At 27.9% G+C, this 18,788-nt stretch overlaps 2 protein-coding genes across 2 annotated transcripts in view; both read left to right on the top strand.

The window, feature by feature from the left end:
- LOC125872983 (transcription factor LHW-like) overlaps nt 1–10,234 on the top strand; it is a 177,976-nt gene extending 167,742 nt beyond the window's left edge. Inside the window, exon 11 of the transcript XR_007447178.1 lies at nt 10,225–10,234. The gene's annotated coding sequence lies outside the window, so the exon portion shown is untranslated. The remainder of the gene's footprint in view (nt 1–10,224) is intronic.
- Nucleotides 4,858–6,910, top strand: LOC125872986 (protein FAF-like, chloroplastic). The gene is made up of 2 exons (XM_049553816.1): nt 4,858–4,954; nt 5,078–6,910. Exon 2 carries the CDS (start codon nt 5,129–5,131, stop codon nt 6,443–6,445), a length of 1,317 nt encoding a protein of 438 aa, XP_049409773.1. The 5' UTR covers nt 4,858–4,954; nt 5,078–5,128; the 3' UTR covers nt 6,446–6,910.
- Nucleotides 10,235–18,788: the final 8,554 nt, after the last annotated feature.

Below are 18,788 nucleotides of genomic sequence, written 5' to 3' on the forward strand. Positions count from 1 at the left end.
TGTTACAAAGAAATGAGACTTGATTTTATGAAATTGGAGGGGTGGGCCTGCCCTTCAATAGTACATGCATTAGCCAAATGATAAGTGTTCCTTCATTTGTTAATAAGAAGTCTCGCATGTTTGCGTCTTGATAAATTTAAATTTATCTTTATAAGAAAGTGCTTCAATTACCTATCATCATGAGACTTTTTGACACAAATTCAAATTTAATTGAACCTCAATATAAATATCAGACACCAAATAAGAAAAAATACATATGATATAATAGAAAATTGTATATCTTATTTTATCACCTAGTCCTTTCCTCAGGGTCAACTATATCATGACTTTCTTACAAACATTATTAGCTATAAATAAGACAAGGATTGCCAATGCACTAATGAAAGTGCTTATATATAATTGGTACTATCCAAACACTTTACATTCTAAATAATGACAAAAATACATGCATGATTAATAAAAGATTAAGAATAATCAAGGTTAATCAACAAAAACGGTATGTTTGATTCTCTCTTCACTGAACTTTTACTACTTTTTATAGATGAGTCAACTCGGAATAAGTTCATTCATTTATCACCATACACAATTTAATTGTTAGAATTACATTCAAAGCAATTAAAAAGTATGCTTTTTTTTTTTTAGCCCTAATCCAATGCATATACATCTAATTATTCTTTTGAGCAATTTTTAATGGGCACTCGTGAACCGACTCACCAATCATCTAGTGAGTTGACCTATATATATAGAGACAAAGAGCACAAATCCCTTTTACTATTAATCGACGTTGTTTTATTATTATTTTTTATCTTTCTATTTTATTATCGTTATTTTCTTTTTGATTATGCTTTTATTACATTTCTTTTGAACTGAAGACCTATCACAAATAATTTATCTATATACCATAAAGATAAAAATAAAATCGATATAAATTTTATACTTTCCAAATCCTGATTTTGAAATCGTACTAAATATGTTTATTGTATTAATTATTTCATAGGAAGAGATGTTCCTTGGAATTCCACCACCCATGAATTTTCTATTTATAGTAATTCATGCCGGAATTCTTGAATACTAGGTGATCCCATTTTATTCTATTCTTCCTTTTCTCTTTTATTAATTATATATACAATTAGTCATATCAATTATCCATGATTTTAATTAGCTTAATTATTACTTTCCAAAATTATTGGATAAAAGGTAAACAATAGTCTTGAATATAATAATTTTGGAGCGTTCTTAAGATCATATTGAAGAGTCAGGTGAAATGGAATAAAATTAAAGCCCTTTGTTCCTAGTTTTTCTGTAATTGAATCGAAATTAAAATTGTCGCTAACTATGATGTACTACTAATCTATGCTCAAAATTTTGATCTTAATATCAACTCAATTATATTCATATTTTTAAAAAGTATCAATCGATTGTTTACGAAAAGAGATATCTATTGAAACAAAGCTAACATAATGACATCTACTTTCTAAAGGATCCTACTATATTGACTTCTCTGAAAATATGTTGTGCCTGCATTTAGCTAGGATATGTAATTATTAATATCATTTACTCAATCGGTCGTAGAAAATACCTCCTGAAAGTCAGATTCTAACGCATTTTTTATTAGTTGAAGTTGATCTCGTAGCTGACGCTACATTATATACATTGTATATATACTCTTAAAATCAATTAATATAGAGTATATACGATATATAATATATGTGTGTGACGTGTTTAATTTTGTCTCACACACGTTTATGTGAGCTGAAAGTTATGGGTGCATCCACTAGTAATATAGATAAGATTCGATCCAATTAAATCAACATCACCAACTTTTGGCATGAAATTAACAGGCTACATATATATAGATAAATATGTCAATTTTTGTACGTGTATGTATACATCAGTAAAGAATTAGGGGAAAAAATGAAAGACTGAGACAGATGAAAAGATACGACAAGATCAGTCTCGTAAAAAAAAATATGATAGAGACATGTATTATGTATAGTATAGTAATCAGTATTAGTATCCAGACGATGCGCGATTCATATATAATATATATATGCATGCATTATTCCCCTTAATACTCCGGAGGAGTATAGTTTTAATAAATTGTTCACCAGTAACAATACTCTGTATATATGAATTGTTGATATACTCTTGCATTTAACAAGTCTTACGCTTTGATCGTCATTCTTTGTGGCTTTTTATTTATTTGATCTTTGTATTTTGAAAGAAATATATTTACACAATACTATAATATATGTAAAATTACAGTTTTAAAAATAGTAATTATATCTTTAAATTCGTGTCTAAATAAATAACTGGAAAATAAGGAGTATCATTTTTCCTTATATTCATTATTATTGTTATGGGTGATTCAATTTGTTATTCAAATAATTCCTAGTTAATTATATACATATGCATTGTAAGTAGTATTGACTAATGCTCTCTGTCCCAATTTATGTGATACTTTTCGTTTTTCGAGAGTTAAACAATTTAAGTTTGATCAGAAATTTGCGGATAGAATCTTCAAATTTTTTTAATGAAATTTATATTTTTGTAATCTATGTAAAAAGTACTACTTATAAGTCATAATAATCGATAATTCAAAATGTTTAAAAGATTTATGAAAAACTTATGATCAAAGATATACTTGTTTGAATCTCGAAATTCAAAAAGTACCACATAAAATGGAACGGAGGGAATAACACTATTAATTATAAGGTGACAAGTGATGCTAATATATGATACGTGTTACTTGAGTTGTAAGACTTTTTGGAAACAATCTTTTAATCTTTATAAGTTAGAGGTAAAGTCTGTGTATGTTATATCCTCCTCAAATTTCACTCGTGGAGCTATATTTGGTAGGTTGCCGTTGTTAATTGAGGTAGAGCCACCAGTGTGTTGATTACAGATTCGGCTTAACTCAATAACTTTAATTCAAACTTTGAATTTGTAGTAAGAAATTAATGAAATATGTACAAATTATTAATTTAGAATCCAGTAACTTAAAAAAATAAAATTTTAAATTTTTAAACTTCAAATTCCAGCTCCGACTGTGATTGTTGATGTTGTTGAATGATTCTAATTTGATGAAGCAACTTTATATGTAGTGATGATAGGGCTTTATGTAGCGGCCAATGATGGTGCGATATGCCTTTGCTTCCTCCTTAAGCCATTTTCCTCGTCCAATCACCATCTCTTTTCACTTTTTCCTTATTTGTACAAACACTTTTATCTATTTTCCTTTCTCTAAATGTTCTGCTGATCCAACCTTCCCTTTTTTCCATGCATTATTAATCTCTATACTATTTATATTAGCTTATAACGCGACTTTTATTTAAAAATAAAGTGAATTTACAAAGAACATAACGTAATATTCAACTTTGTACATAACTTTTAGGATCATCACTTAATCTATATTTTAGTAACTACCACTAAAATAAAGAATTTAATCATCAAAGTTAACATTGAGTTCATCACGTTAATATCTTTTTAATGTACGTAACTACTATATTATTATCACTAATATTTCTTCTTCTTCTTTCGTAAATCTAAAAACAAAAAAAATCGATGTAAAACTGCTCAGGTGTAAATAGAAAATTATGACGGTAATATATGCCATTTAAAGGCAAAAGTGGAAAACCAACTGTCGAAAAAGCGGAAAAAATAAGATACAGAAGGAAAGAGAATAAATTAAATTGGTAAAATATTTTATGAAGTGTAGTAAAAAAGTAAGTGAAAAAAGTAGCTTTCACAACATTCTCCAATGGTACATTTTTAACTTAGTAACTTACCAGAAGAATCATTGCTGGAGAAATCAATATGTACCATGGAAATTTCTACTTCAGTACTTCTCATGTACTGAAAATGGAATTGCGTAAACTTACGTTGCTTAGAATCTTTAAATATCTCGTCAGATGATATGTGTAGGATCCTTTCAATACATTATATTTTCGAAGGATTCGACATGAATGTGACAACATTTTTAGAAAGTTCAAACAACAAAAGTAAAAAAAATTAATCATTTTGCGACACCAACTATTATATATTCATACAATTTAATACTTGTTACTAAAAACTTTAGAATTAAAAAAAAAAAAAAAGATACTATATAAGTCTTGGTGAATTCACCTCCAACTCTGGTATTTCACCTAATTAGGCTCACAAGAGACACTACGTAGTACGTACCCTTATCTACATAACAAAATAAATATATGTATTGTTTTTCATCCTCCAGTTTCCCAAGTATGGATCGCAATTATTCGAAACTAGTTAATTTGTCCGCACAGTAATTTCTTTTCCATAATTTTAATTTAGATAGATGAAGATGAAACTTTATTTTTCATGTATATGCATCAAAACTAAAATTTTATTAATTAAGTAACAAAATATAAATATTGCGACTGAGCACCAGGTTTACCTCATGTTGAGCATGATTAATTAACATGTTCATTTTTTAAAAAAAAATTGTGGGAGTAAAAAAAATACTACTCCACTAATTAATTAACAGTGTGAAAGTAGAGGTGGGAGAAGGAAAAATGAGCTTTATGCATACCATAAAAAATTACAGTGGGATGAATATGATTCTTTCATCATTAATTAAAGATTTTAGCTTCGAATCATTTGAATTAAAGAAATATTGGTAGGATGCACACGTCTTCTTTTTGATAAGCCTATGTAATGTAAATTTGAATTAGTTAGAGTGTCAAAGCGAATATCATACATCAGATAGAAGCAAAAAAAAAGAGTATTTTTGCATGGTGGGTTTAGAGGCGGATCCCTTGTACACGGTTCCATAGCCTTTCTGGACTCTTATAAAGACCCTGACACCCCCATTCCTTGTAATTGCCATCAAAACATCTTATTTCAATAGCAATATCTCCTCAAAAAAAAAAAAAATTAATTCCCTCTCTTAGCTTTCAACTATCATCCCTCATTTGAATGTTGTTGTTTGCTTAAGGTAATTATAACTAACACTTCTTTTATTTATTATTACAACATCTTTTTACAACTTGAAATTTTGTTCATATAATCATATATCATAACTTTATACTAATTTTTCTCTTAAACTTTTCATTTCCAGAAGTAAAACAAACAACTCAACTCAACTCCTATTTGTTATAATCCTCAAACTATGAGCATCATGAACTTCAAGATGGCAAAAGAGGCACAAAAACTTAGTATCGATATCCCACTACCCCCAGCACTACCCCCAACTAAGATGGGGATAGTGAAACAAGGCATAGTGTCTATTCTTGGAACAGACACTGAAAAAGGAAACAAAGGTGTAGCTGCTTCAATTAGGAGAACCCTTTCAGCTGATATGTCATCAAAGAAATGGCTATCACAAAATGGTTTCTCTCCTATGAAGAAAATTGCTTCCTCAAAAGAACTTGATGTTCTTGGACAAGATGAGATTTGGAGATCAATTCAAAATGGTGGTAACAAAACATCAAATGATGTTTGGAGTTCAATTTTAACTCAAAAGAAAGAAGATTCATCTACACTTCCACCTCCTTATATTCATCCTCTTTTGAAAAAATCAACTAGCTCTTTAACTGAAAAAAGTCTTGAAATTTGTACTGAAAGTCTTGGGTCAGAAACTGGTTCTGAAATTATTAGCCTTGATGATCATCTCCAAAAACAAGAAGAAGAATTGTCCCCTCAAACATTTGAGGAATTTCCTGTTGTTAAGTTTAATCATAACAAAAAAACATCATCTCCTCCTCTTCCAAAATCATTCCCTCCAACTATTTCTTCCTTGGCTGCAGAGGACAAGCCCTCTGTTCATATGCAATCTCACAGGCAGAATGGTAGATTGATTCTTGAAGCTGTCTCTGTTCCTCCTCAGAATCATTTCCGTGCTGAACGCGTTGATGGTCGCCTTCTTCTCACCTTAATCACCACTTCATCAGAAATTGAAGCAGAGGATATTGTACATCAACAAGTGTTTGACGAAATTCAACAAGTCGAACACAATGAAACTAATGATGATGATGATGATGAGGAAAAAGGAAATGATACAAAAGGGATGCAAATTGTGCTTGAGCAAAAATCAAGATTGTCAAATGGGAGAATGAATATGAACACATCAACATTGATGATGAAACAACTCATGGGAGTAGGCAATAATAAATGGCCTAACAAGATGAACAACTCAATTAAATTGATTGAACATGAAGATGAAATTATCCCACAAATCCCTCCTCATCTAATCACACCTCAAGCATCTCCATTCAATGCCTATAACTATTTCTGGAAGAAAAATCCCAATCCCACTGTGACAAACATTGTCAACAGTACTACTCCCATTGCCAAAAGTACAACAGAGCAGCAAGATTTGGTGTTAATGAGAGGAAACATCAATTATTTGGTGCCTATGTTGAAAGGATGCAAAGAGAAGAGGAAGTCTCTACTCATTTCGGAGCCATATTGCATTGCAACATCCTAATAATCATCATCATTACTTGTCTAATAATCCTAATGTTTAATTTAATTAAGTAGAAAGATCATAACTTATAATCTTATAAGTATAGTATATCACAAATAAATGGGGTAATGTAATGTAATATGTAATGTAATTTTTCCTCTCTTTGTAAGTTTAAGTATACTAGTTTTTACTCTTTTGTTGAAAAAGAGTTTCCTTTTACCAAATAAACAAAGAGAGAGATTATTAACTATATATCAATGTCTTTGATTTTCATAGGATTTGAACAAGGAAATTAAACATACAGAAGTTCATTTTATATATTTAAGCTTATATATGTGTGTTTTTTAGTTAATAATGATGTTATAATAGAGCTACTAATTAAGATTAGACAAAACTCTATATTATGATCCAAGTTTGACTTGGTGGTGTGTCATGTCTATTTATTTGTCTGTCTCATTATCAAATGGGAATTTCCTTTTCTTTTTTTTTCTTCTTTATTACTTAGCTTTTTGTCATCCCAAATTATTTTTAATGATACTCGACACGTATAATAAACTCATTATTATATAGAATTTGAAAGAATAACTTTGATAACATGAAAGTAAGATAAATTACCTTGTCACAACTAGTTACACAATTCTATTTAATACAAACTTTTAATAATTATCGATGTATATAACTTAATTAACTTCCATTGATATAACCATTTCTCTTGAATTTGAATTGCATATCATTTACCATTCAAGAACGAATTTAGTGTAATGTTGTAGGTTCATCCAAACTTAGTAATTTTGGCTTAAATTCGTTAAGTAATAAATTTTGAATCGAATGAATATATGATGGTATTTCGAATTCAAAATCAGAGAGTTCAAATTCTAAATAGGTCTTAGTCACTATCACACTCAAGTTGTAAAATATGCATGCTCTACTTGGTAATCCTTCAACTATGTTCCCAAATACTTCAGCATCACAAACTTTATGTATGGGTAACAGCATACTATATATATATAAAAAAAAATTGTCCTTTTAATATACATCACACATTAATTCACAAACATACAAAAAAAAAATCTCGAAGAGAAAAAATGAGGGATCCACAACTCCATATTCGGAATTGACGTGATTTCTTGTATTCTTTCCTCATAAATGATTCTCTTGAAGTATATCAGGATTATAAGATTCCAAATTAGACTACAGTTAGTGCAGATTTACCATATAATATGTGGATTCACGTACTTAATATCTTTTGTTCAAACATTATATACGTATTAAAAGAAATTGTGATGTATGATGAGGGCAGATAACAGAGAAGGACTGACAAGCTTCTAAAGAAGTGATGCATATGATATCTTAGGTGAATCTCACATTGCATTGAAAAAGAAAATTAAGAATATTATAAGGCATATTGCAAATTATGCACACTTTTGACTCAATGATAGCGTAGCCTAAAGGACTAATTTGTGAGACAAATAGAATCAAAGATACGTGTCATGAGCTTGAGTTGTGATAGAAATTCATAATATATGTATTTATATATTTGATGTTAAATAAGTTATTATATCAACTTAGTATCGTTATAGGAATTCATAAATTTAAATTTTTTATATTTGATATCACTTTAAAAATTTATAAATTTAAAATTCTGACTTGACCGTGCAAAATTAATTCTACACTACTCTCAATTTACATAATACGTACAAGACACACACAAATACACATATATTCTAATGGATGCATTCCTGTCCAATTCTAATCTTGATCAAGTGGGAACTATACTTGGAGAGATTCTCATGTTAAACTAATCTTTAAATTTATTCCATCTTTAATGATGGTATTTTCTTAGATTCTGTCACCCTCACCTTTTCTGAAAATATACATTTAAATTTTTTATATTTTTAAAAAAAATTAAAATTTTATAAACTTATTCCATCCAAGAATTATTCTGATCAGTGAGGCCAAGAGGTGATGTAGAGAGCTGTGTTATAAAGATGAAATGGATAGTGGACAGAACCATATGCTCTTTATCCATAACCTCTGGTCTCATTTGTTTCACTAATAATAATTCTTTTTAAAGAGTCATTTTCCTCAAGTGCCTTCTTATCCCATTTTTCCTAATATAGTTATAGCACCACTTAAAAAATTAACAAACTTTTCTTAAAATAATATTTTGCTCATCACCCTTAAAAATACCAATATCATTTAACATGCATGGTAGGTGTTTGGACAATAATTCATTTGAGTTAGAAAAAAAAAGAGAATTTAAAATTGAAGTTTGCAATGAATTTCACAAGAAATCTTTATCTAGAAATTTGCGAGTGAAAATTATTATCTTGCCTAAAAGTTAAAAATTAAGGAATCTTCATATAAATAGTCGAGCAAATTTACTGCTTATTTTTTCTAATAAATATACATAAATTACACATACTATATTTTAGCTTGACGAGGAATGAAGCTTCGTATTTGTTATAGTTATAACGTGCGGGAGCGCAAACAATACTACAATAATTTCTTCAAATTCCAACTGAAACACCACTGCGCTGCATGTAACCTTTTGCAAGTGATTTTTTTTTAAAAAATAAAATAAAATTTGCTTCAATTATTTTTAAAAAATCAAAAAAGGGGGCTTTAATTAATGGAGTCTCCTTTTAAAAATAAAAAATAAAAATTCATCCGATGTCCAGTACACATATTGGAGCCCGACTAATTTGTATTCGCACCACGTAAGGTAAACGCTCCCTATCAAGAATTTTTTCATATCCAAAACTTCTAATTTAGAGAAGAATAACTTTATTTACTGAACCACGTTGTTTATTGATAATTGAGTCATATATACAATCATTCATCTTTATGAAGCCTTTATATTTTAGGTTGATGATGCTAGAAGATAGACAAAATCTCATGAGTTATTTTTATGACTTGGTGGAGGGTCATGTCTCTATTGTCTAGCATCAAGTGTGAATGCTTTCTTTTCATCATTTTTCCTTTTTGTCATTTCAACCAATGGCATTTCACCAAGAGTCTTGTCTGTCTGTCTGATCTTGTTTTTGGAAACATCAAAATCCATTGTTTTAAGGTTTTGTCAAGGAAAGTATGGAATATTTAATTTATCTTACTTCATGATTAAATACATTCTTTTGGTGTATATTAGACACATGATTTACGTGTTTTAATTTGCAATATATATAGTACGTATTTGAAAGGTACGTGCATTAAACATTAAGGGTGTGTTTGGTATGAAGGAAAATATTTTTCATGGAAAATGTTTTTTCTAGAAAATATTTTTCTGAAAAATAAGTAGATATTTTACTTATTTTCTCATGTTTGGTTGGTGAGTAGAAAATATTTTTTGGAAAAGATTTTTGTGTGTTTGATTTATGAATGAAAAATATTTTTGAGAAAATATCTTTTATTTTTACTGGAGAGTAGAAACTAATTTTTGAATTGAAACTGAAAATATTTTTAAAAATAAACTTAATTTTTTTGGGGGGAGGGTGGGGTGCTGGCTGGGGGTAGGGGGGAGATAGGGTAAAAAAATAAAAATTTGAAATTGATTTTTTTTTTAAAAAAACAAACTTGATTTTTTTTGGAGGGGGTGGGGGGCTGACCGGGGAGTAGGGGGTAGGGTAGGGTGAAAAAATAAAAATTTCAAATATTTTTTAAAAACAAACATAATTTTTTTTGGAGGGGGGTGGGGTGCTGATGGGGGGGAGTCGCGGGTAGGGAGTGGGGTGGGGTGAAAAAATAAAACTTTGAATTTGAAAATATTTTTTAAAAACAAACTTAATTTTTCTTTTGGAGAGGGGTGCTGGATGATAGGGGGGGTGGCGGTGGAGGTGGGGTGGAAAAATAAAAATTTGAAATTGAAAATATTTTTTAAAAACAAATTTAACTTTTTTTGGATGGGGTGGAGGGCTGATGGGGGGCAGGGTCGCGAGTTGGAGTGAAAAAATAAAAATTTGAAATTGTAATATTTTAAAAACAAACTTTAAATACTTTTTTTTGGGGGGTGGGGGGGGGGGCGTAGGGGGCTGGTCGAGGGGTGGGGGATGAAAAATAAGAATTTGAAAATATTTTTTAGAAACAGACTTTTTTGATTTTTTTTTTAAAAAAAAGCGTTAAATTTATTTTTTTCAACAAAAAATATTGATTTTTTTCAATAAAAAAATTGTAATTTGAAGTTGGAGGAGAGTTTTGGAAAATGTTTTCCTTAATTTTTGAAGGGAAGTCATTTTCCTTAAATTTGAGGAAAATGAGTTGATTTGAAAAACATTTTACCCAACCAAACATGAGAAAATTGGAAAATATTTTCCGAAATTTTTTTTCCTTCATACCAAACACAACCTAAACTATCGAAATTTGACAAGACTTTAGTCATACTTTCTCCTTCTCATATTAATTCGTTGTTTACATTATTATAAATAGTTATTTCAAACTATTTGTCAATTCATAAAATTAAGAGATAATTAATTAAATTTTTCTCTAACAATTAATTACTAAAAAAAGTTTGTGAAGTTCAAAAAAAAATAAAAGACAAATTAGTAAAATTATCCTTTTTATATGTGCTTTTTTAAAAAATATGTAAAAGAAAATGCAAACGACTAATACGAGATTGGAGGAGTGTTCATGTGAATAGAAAGATAAAACATTTACCTATTAAACTTACGTTCTAATTCTACTTGACGAACAGTAAATGAACAGACTCATGTACGCTCAAGAGCATTAACAAACTTGTGCTTGAGTCATAATTTTAATTGTCATTTTAGTTTTTTTATATTTATTAAGAAAATAATAAATATAAGAGATAGTTTATTAAGTTTTTCTTATTTAAAAAAGGTATGTTAATTTTTCCTCTTAAATATTGTGCATATTTCTTTAATGTTAAAAGTATAAAATAATTGTCAATTTTAACCTTAAATTCTAAAATGATAGTAATTAATCGAAGATAATGTTTTTAAAAACGACGGTTAAAATAAAACAAAAAAAAAATGCTTACATTAATGAACCTGAGATTATTTTTTTAAAATTTTTTTTTTTAAGCTAAAGATTGAATAAATAGAAGCTCGGCTGTAGGAATTAGGACCGCAATTTTAAGTTTTGACTATCAACGTTTATTTATAAAATTTGCATAAAATTTCAACTTTAATTTCAAATCTCAAATTCTTTAAAAAGAAAGATTTAAAATTTAAAATTGTGATTTTAATTATTTTTTAAAATATAAAAAAATTGACCCATAAGTTTATTTTTTTAAAAGAAAAAATCACGTTCGAAGTGAATTTAGATTGTATGCACCACATGGATCCTTCCACAAAAATAGTTAGTTACTATTATTGCTGATTTTTTGGACTAGTGCATCTTTACAATAGCATGTAATAAAAATATTTATGTATCAAAGAAAATGGAGATATAGGATTTATTAACGGCTCATTAGTATATTTTGATACCTCATTTATGAATCATAATTTGCTCATTCAGTGAAATTATATAAGAGTTCGTGAAGTTTTAATAGTTTATACAAATAGTAAGTTTTCATGTTTATGACAAACAAAATATAATTTTAAAAAAATAAATTACACATTCAGTAATTTCAAATCAACCTAATTTCAAATCATGTTCAAACAACGGTAATTAAGGCCGATAGAGATCCAACTAGATCTAAGTTGACTGAGTGGGATCCTTTTAACTTACATTTTTTTTAAAGCTAAAGAGGAAAAAGGAATTAATGATGTAGATCCAATTAAAGCTAGCAATTGAAAAATAATAATTGGAAAACCAACTAGTTACACCCCAGTCAAGAAATATTTGATTTGTGATCACAAAAAGTTAAAAGTATTTGATTATCACCAATAATGTTTTGGTTATAATTGGGTTATAGGGTAAATTTAAAATGGGATGAGATTATTGATAATAAAAATATATATCAACTTGACAGGGGTTTGTCTATATTTGTAGTGAGAAAACCAGAAAAATATATAAGAATTATGAATTGAAAATCCATAAGTAAAGTGTGTTATTGATCTAGTGGCAGAAAAACATTAAAATTTTCATAAGAAATTATTCAAAAATAGTCACAAACCGCCCTTCTGGTCCAATTCTTAATTTAAGCTATTTAATAATTTTATGAGACTTTATCATCAGGCTTATTATTTGAATATAGTACAATACTCACTCCATCCACTTTTAATTGTTATGCTACGTTTTTCGAAAGTTAATTTGACTAATTTTCAAAGTGATTACATTAATTCGATATTTTAAATAAAAAATTTAGATACTAAAAATAATGTAAAATTACTATAAATTGCAATTTTTTGTATATCAATATGATAAAAAAATACATCGCAGAATGTTAGTCAAAATTCTTATAGTTTAACTCTAAAAAAAGAAATCATGACAATTAATAGTGGACGGAAGGAGTAATATTTTCTAAAGGTTTTGCATTATACGATGCAAATGTGGAATGGTTTGAGATCCCTTCATACTTAACTAAAAGTCTCGAGAATGGCAAATTCTTGTTGGGGATACTGCATACGCGAATTTAGATTTAGTCGATTTCAGGGTACGTAATTGCTGTGTGGGCCAGCCCATGTTTGCGCACTAAAGCTTGAAAAGGCCCAGTTAATAGTCCAATAGAAGGGGTGGGCTCATTGTAGTGAACGGGCCTGATATTTGACTTTAGACAAGACCAACAGAAGTTGCTCCGGGCCCAATTTCCATCTGCGTTTGTTTGGATCTAGTTGGCAATGTACCACTTGTATTTTAGGGTAAAAAAGGAAAAGTTACACATTTGATTGATCGTCAAAATTATTTACGACCTCTAGTCGGTTATATAAAAATTATATATTAGTTGTAAATAGAAGATTAGAGATGGCAAGATTAGTTTATAAGATCATAATTCGCCTAACTTGTTTAATTTTGACTAGATTATTGACTCACTTATTTATCACCACAATCTATTTGAGTACATCAAAAATGGAAAATTCATGTCATATACACATTTAAGAGTAAATTTTACGGGTTTTAAACATACTTTTAAACAATTCTTACTTATAACAGTTTATTTACGGGTTATGACATATCAATTAAATTAAATTTAATTTCAAAATCAATTTCAATTTATTTAATAAATGATTAATCTGTTTATATTTTTATATTATTAATTAATAATATTTAATTAATTTGATTTCAGTTCCTTTTTTAAAACTGAAATCATCAGTTACACATATTAAGGGATTTACATAGATTAGACTTCCTTGTTTACTATTACACTCCAAACCTCTCATACCTCAATCCCACCACCCTCTACCCACGCCTATTCAAATCTACACGCCATAACCCCCACTACCCCACTTTCACCTTGTCTATCCCATTTTTCTCACCAGCCAACTACACCATTTTCACAATCGTCCGTCCAATTAAATTTTTCAACAAAATCATGTCTAAGAAATCTATTGAAACGCCTTGAAAGAGTCCCAGATTGGTTGAAGGAACTTCTACTTATGAAGTTCATGCTCCAACTTTCAATATATTAACTCAAACATCCCCGTCTAAAATTGTTGAAAATTAGGCGATGGGTGATTCATCTCAGTTGAAGGATCAGAAAGAGAAAAAAAATGAAGCAAAGAAAAGGGCGACCCAGACAAATCAAAAGGGAAAGAAGATTATTGAATGAATTTTGGCTTAAAAATAAACGTTCATGAACAGTGCATTAAATAAATTGATAGAATGAAATTTATAAACATTATATATATATATATTAAAAACATTTTTAATGGCTTTTCATTCGGTAACAACATGTTAATACCATTATGTATTATTGGCGAAAGAAGGCAAAGTACTCTCTAATATCACTAATTCACTATCATACAGTATGGTTGACTGTTGATTTATGACGTGGGTCGATAACATTTAGAAATAGTGGAGAAAGTCAAATTGCGACATGAGATCCATTTCTCCCGACCACGATGTTGGACAGTGCATTAGAGGCTTCAAACTGCTTGCCAACATTCCTTAGGACAGTGTTGACGATGTCATTATTCCTGTCAGTATTAGTGAGAAATTTCATTGATTTTTTGTTGTATTCTGAATCAAACTTAGGTGTTTACATGTACATGATTCGATGAGGGGAGGATCTGTTCACACCAAATTAGTCAATGAAGTTGTTGGTAAACCTGCAACAATGATACCACTACAAGAAATTTGAAATAGTTGATTGCACCTTTTACTTTTTTAGAATTACATGCTATTTTTTTTTTACTTTTGGACAACTTTTTGTATTTAAGTATTTCATGATATATAATACCATATGTTTTCTTCCAATCAGATATCAAACTACATATGAATTATTGTTTGGCTATTATAATTTCAGGATACTAGTAATATACAAACTTCCTACCATTTGGATTCACTATTTTAAAATATCAGTGTGTATCCAAATTGTACAATTAATGGATGAAATGTGTGTGAAATTTGATTTATATGTGTATGACGCTGAATTTAATGTTTAATGGTTGGATATTATATTAATTGTGATATAATATTGGTATACAAATGATATGCATTGTGTGATTATATGAAATTGATTTATTGTTGGTATAATATGTGTGATATAAACTGAAGTTCGTGTTGGAATGAAACTTGAATAAGATTGGTATAAAGTTTGTTATATATTTACACTATCTTATATATTAATCTGGAACACATTTTATTTCCAAGTATATTAAATCTATATGAATAATTAATGAATCGCGTATATGAAATCTGGAATCTGAAATCTGTACAAATATTTACACTATCTTATATATTAATCTGGAATAAATTTTATTTCCAAGTATATGAAATCTGTATGAATAATTAATGAATCACGTCTATGAAATCTGGAATCTGAAATCGAAAACCTGTACAAATATTTACACTATCTTATATATTAATTTGGAATAAATTTTATTTCCAAGTATATGAAATCGTAAAGAAATCTACATTAGCTTTCTTTTGATTTAAAAAAATCGCACACCAACATCATTGTGGATACTAACAGGGGGACATCTATCACTAACTATATATTTTATCTCTATATTGTGAATATTAACATCTATCATTAGCTACGATGTTATCGCACTTACTAGACCACTATAAAGACTAGAATACTCATATATAATCCCCTCCATCTGAAAACCAACATATTTCCCTGTTTCATTAAAAAAAAAAATAACAATTAGTCTTACATAATACAAAAAAATAAAAATAAAATTATACACACTTATCATTATTTTTTCATACAAAAATCATTCAGACAGTAAACTACAAACAAATTTCATTAAAAAATAAAATTTCACGTTTCATACCCACTTAAATACAAATTTCATACATACAATCATCATTTATACCAAATTTATACATTTCTCATACCAAATAGTTCATTCCTTTCACACAAATTTATACATAATTGACAAAACTTATATAAACAATAACATTTCAAATTTCATACCAACTTAAAACATTTTTCATACAATTATTCAAAATTCTAAATAACTTTTTTTACTAACTAGTTAACACACTTTCATACCAACTTAAAACAACTGTCATACAATTCTTCAAAATTCTAAATAACCTTTTTTTCACATTAGTGAATACACTTTCATACCAAATTCATTACACTTATACTAACAAATTCATTCAAAACTATACATTTTAATTTATTTTTTCAGGAAAAAAAACAGTAATCAATATTATAATTTTGATCTACGTACCTAATCTACAACGATAAAAATATTTATATGTTATACATTTATACTCAAATCTTTCAGATATTGCGGCAACTTCTCACGAAATCATTGTTTTGCTAGTATAAAAAATAACCAAAAAACAAAAAATATAGTGACATTAAACCCTTACCAAAAAACATAAGCTTACCAAAAAAATCACTAATATTACAGTTTCACAACAAACAATACGTATTATGAACAAAACGTATTGTTTATACAAAAAAACATATCACATTCAATATAGTGACGCTGTAAAAAAACAAAATCACAAAATGTGATTTACAGTTTCATTTATTTTTTTTCATTTCACTGAAATCCAAATACAAATAGTAAACAATTAAAAATACTAACCTGAAGGATCCCATCTTCCGCCATGTTTAATTAATATTGATACGTAGTTGTCCATCACAAAAAAATAGGATTTTTCAAACAAAAAAAAAAAACTTCAATTAGTCGCCAGTGACAAAATTTTTGGAAGAAAATTGAAGAGAGAGAAACGTGGGAGAAAAATGGATAAAATTAGATTTTTGAATTAATTTTAACAAATTAGAGCGAATTAAGGAAACTGAATATTCTTAATTAGTTTGAGATTCCTTAATTCATGCTAATTAATAATTATCTTAAATTAATTCAAATTTAATTGACACCCCTATTCCGTTTTTTTTTTCATTTTTTCCTTATTAATTACGTATTATTAATTAATAATAAAAAACCATAAATAGATTAATTATTTATTAAATAAATGAAAATTGATTTTTAAAATCAGATTTTTGAATTAATTTTAACAAATTAGAGTGAATTAAGGAAACTGAATATTCTTAATTAGTTTGGATCCCTTATTTCATGCTAATCATTAATTATCTACAATAAATTCAAATTAAATTACAACTCACAATTTCAGTTTTTTACTTTATTATTTTTAATTTCATTTTTTTTAAAAATTTTTGTTTATCTTTTTATTTATTTTTAAAGTTTTTTCAAATTAATAAAAACATTTTTTTTAACTTGTTATAACCTGAAATTTTTAATGCTATAGCTTGAAAGTCTAAATCTACTGTTATAGCTTGAAAATAGTACTATAATATATGTCATATATGAAATTTACACATCAAAATTTGATCTATCATCTAGCCCACAACGATTCATAATATATATATATATATATATAAATATGTTATCCATAGCCTTAATAAAGAAAGGTAATAAGTTTATCAGGTAGTACCAAAAATTATAAAAGAACAAATAAATCAATTAAAACTTAATAAGAAACTAAGAATTGAGCAAATTGGATTTTGGCTCATATTTTAGCCCAATTAACTTTTGGACTGGTCAACAACTCATTCGCTTATTAATTCGATCCAATCTTCATCCATTCAGGTCAACCCGATCATCTGTCATCTCAATAAAATATGTATATTATATGTATATATATATATTAATATATAAAAACACATACAATTTCAATTATTATTTGGATGGACGACTATATAGGGAAAAAACTTCATAACAAAATAATCACTTTTAAAAAAAATTATAATTGAAAAATAAACATTGGAGTATTAATTATTGAACAAGAAAAAACCCACAACTTAAGTGGCACATACTTGCTTCTATATTTTCTTTCCTTTACTTTTTTTTGAAGTATAAGTTCAAACTCCACAATACCATCTCATTTTTGTAATTTGTTATTCTCCTTATAAAAATATATATATAAGTTTTGAATATAACTATAAGTACATATTAATAATTTTAACATTTTTTTCTCGGTTACAATTTTTTATGAAATACATCAATTGCTTATTATCAATTTCAATATTTCAAATCAAACAAGCAACTATTTATTTATAAAATTAGTTTCAACATCAAAAAGTGTTTTCAAGACTTATCAACTATTAGAAAACAACTATTTTAAACGCGCTCTAAACTATAAATTAATTCAAGATACCTACTATTAATTAACTACAAATAGTGTGATTCGAGTTGTGATTGCTTAGTAATAAGTAACTTACTGAACATATAATTAAATTAAACTAAATAACTAGTTGCTAAATCAATATTTAAGTCTTTTGAAAGGAAATTAATTCAAGTTCGAATTACAAAAGAAAACACATAAATTAATGTCTAAGATACATTAAATATATATTCTCTTCGTATATTTCCAATTTTAAAAATCTCTCTTACAATAGCATAATATATATACCTAGCTAGCAATTTATATTAAAAATACTATCATAATTTTTTAATGCACTCTCCTATATAATTGATGCTTGGTTTTCTCTAAGACTGCAAATCAAAGATAAAACATCATGGAGTGAAGTTGATCAAACAGTTGAAAGAATTCAAAATATTAACCAATAAAATTTTGTTATTCATTCACAAATCGAAAACCATAAAAAATTTAATCATTTTAAACTTTGTTTGCAACTCACTAAAGGTCCAAAAAAGAAAGAGAAGTTGTGTACGAAAGATGCATGCTTCCAAAACAATTTAGGTTACTAGTTAAGAGTATATATTTAAGCCAATATTACGTGTCATTAAATTCAGTTACAAGTTTGACTTGGATTTATTTGAAAGAATTTGTTCGTTTTTAAATGGGTGCCCCCCCC

The sequence above is a fragment of the Solanum stenotomum genome, chromosome 8 (genome assembly GCF_019186545.1).
Source record: "Solanum stenotomum isolate F172 chromosome 8, ASM1918654v1, whole genome shotgun sequence".
NCBI lineage: Eukaryota > Viridiplantae > Streptophyta > Magnoliopsida > Solanales > Solanaceae > Solanum > Solanum stenotomum.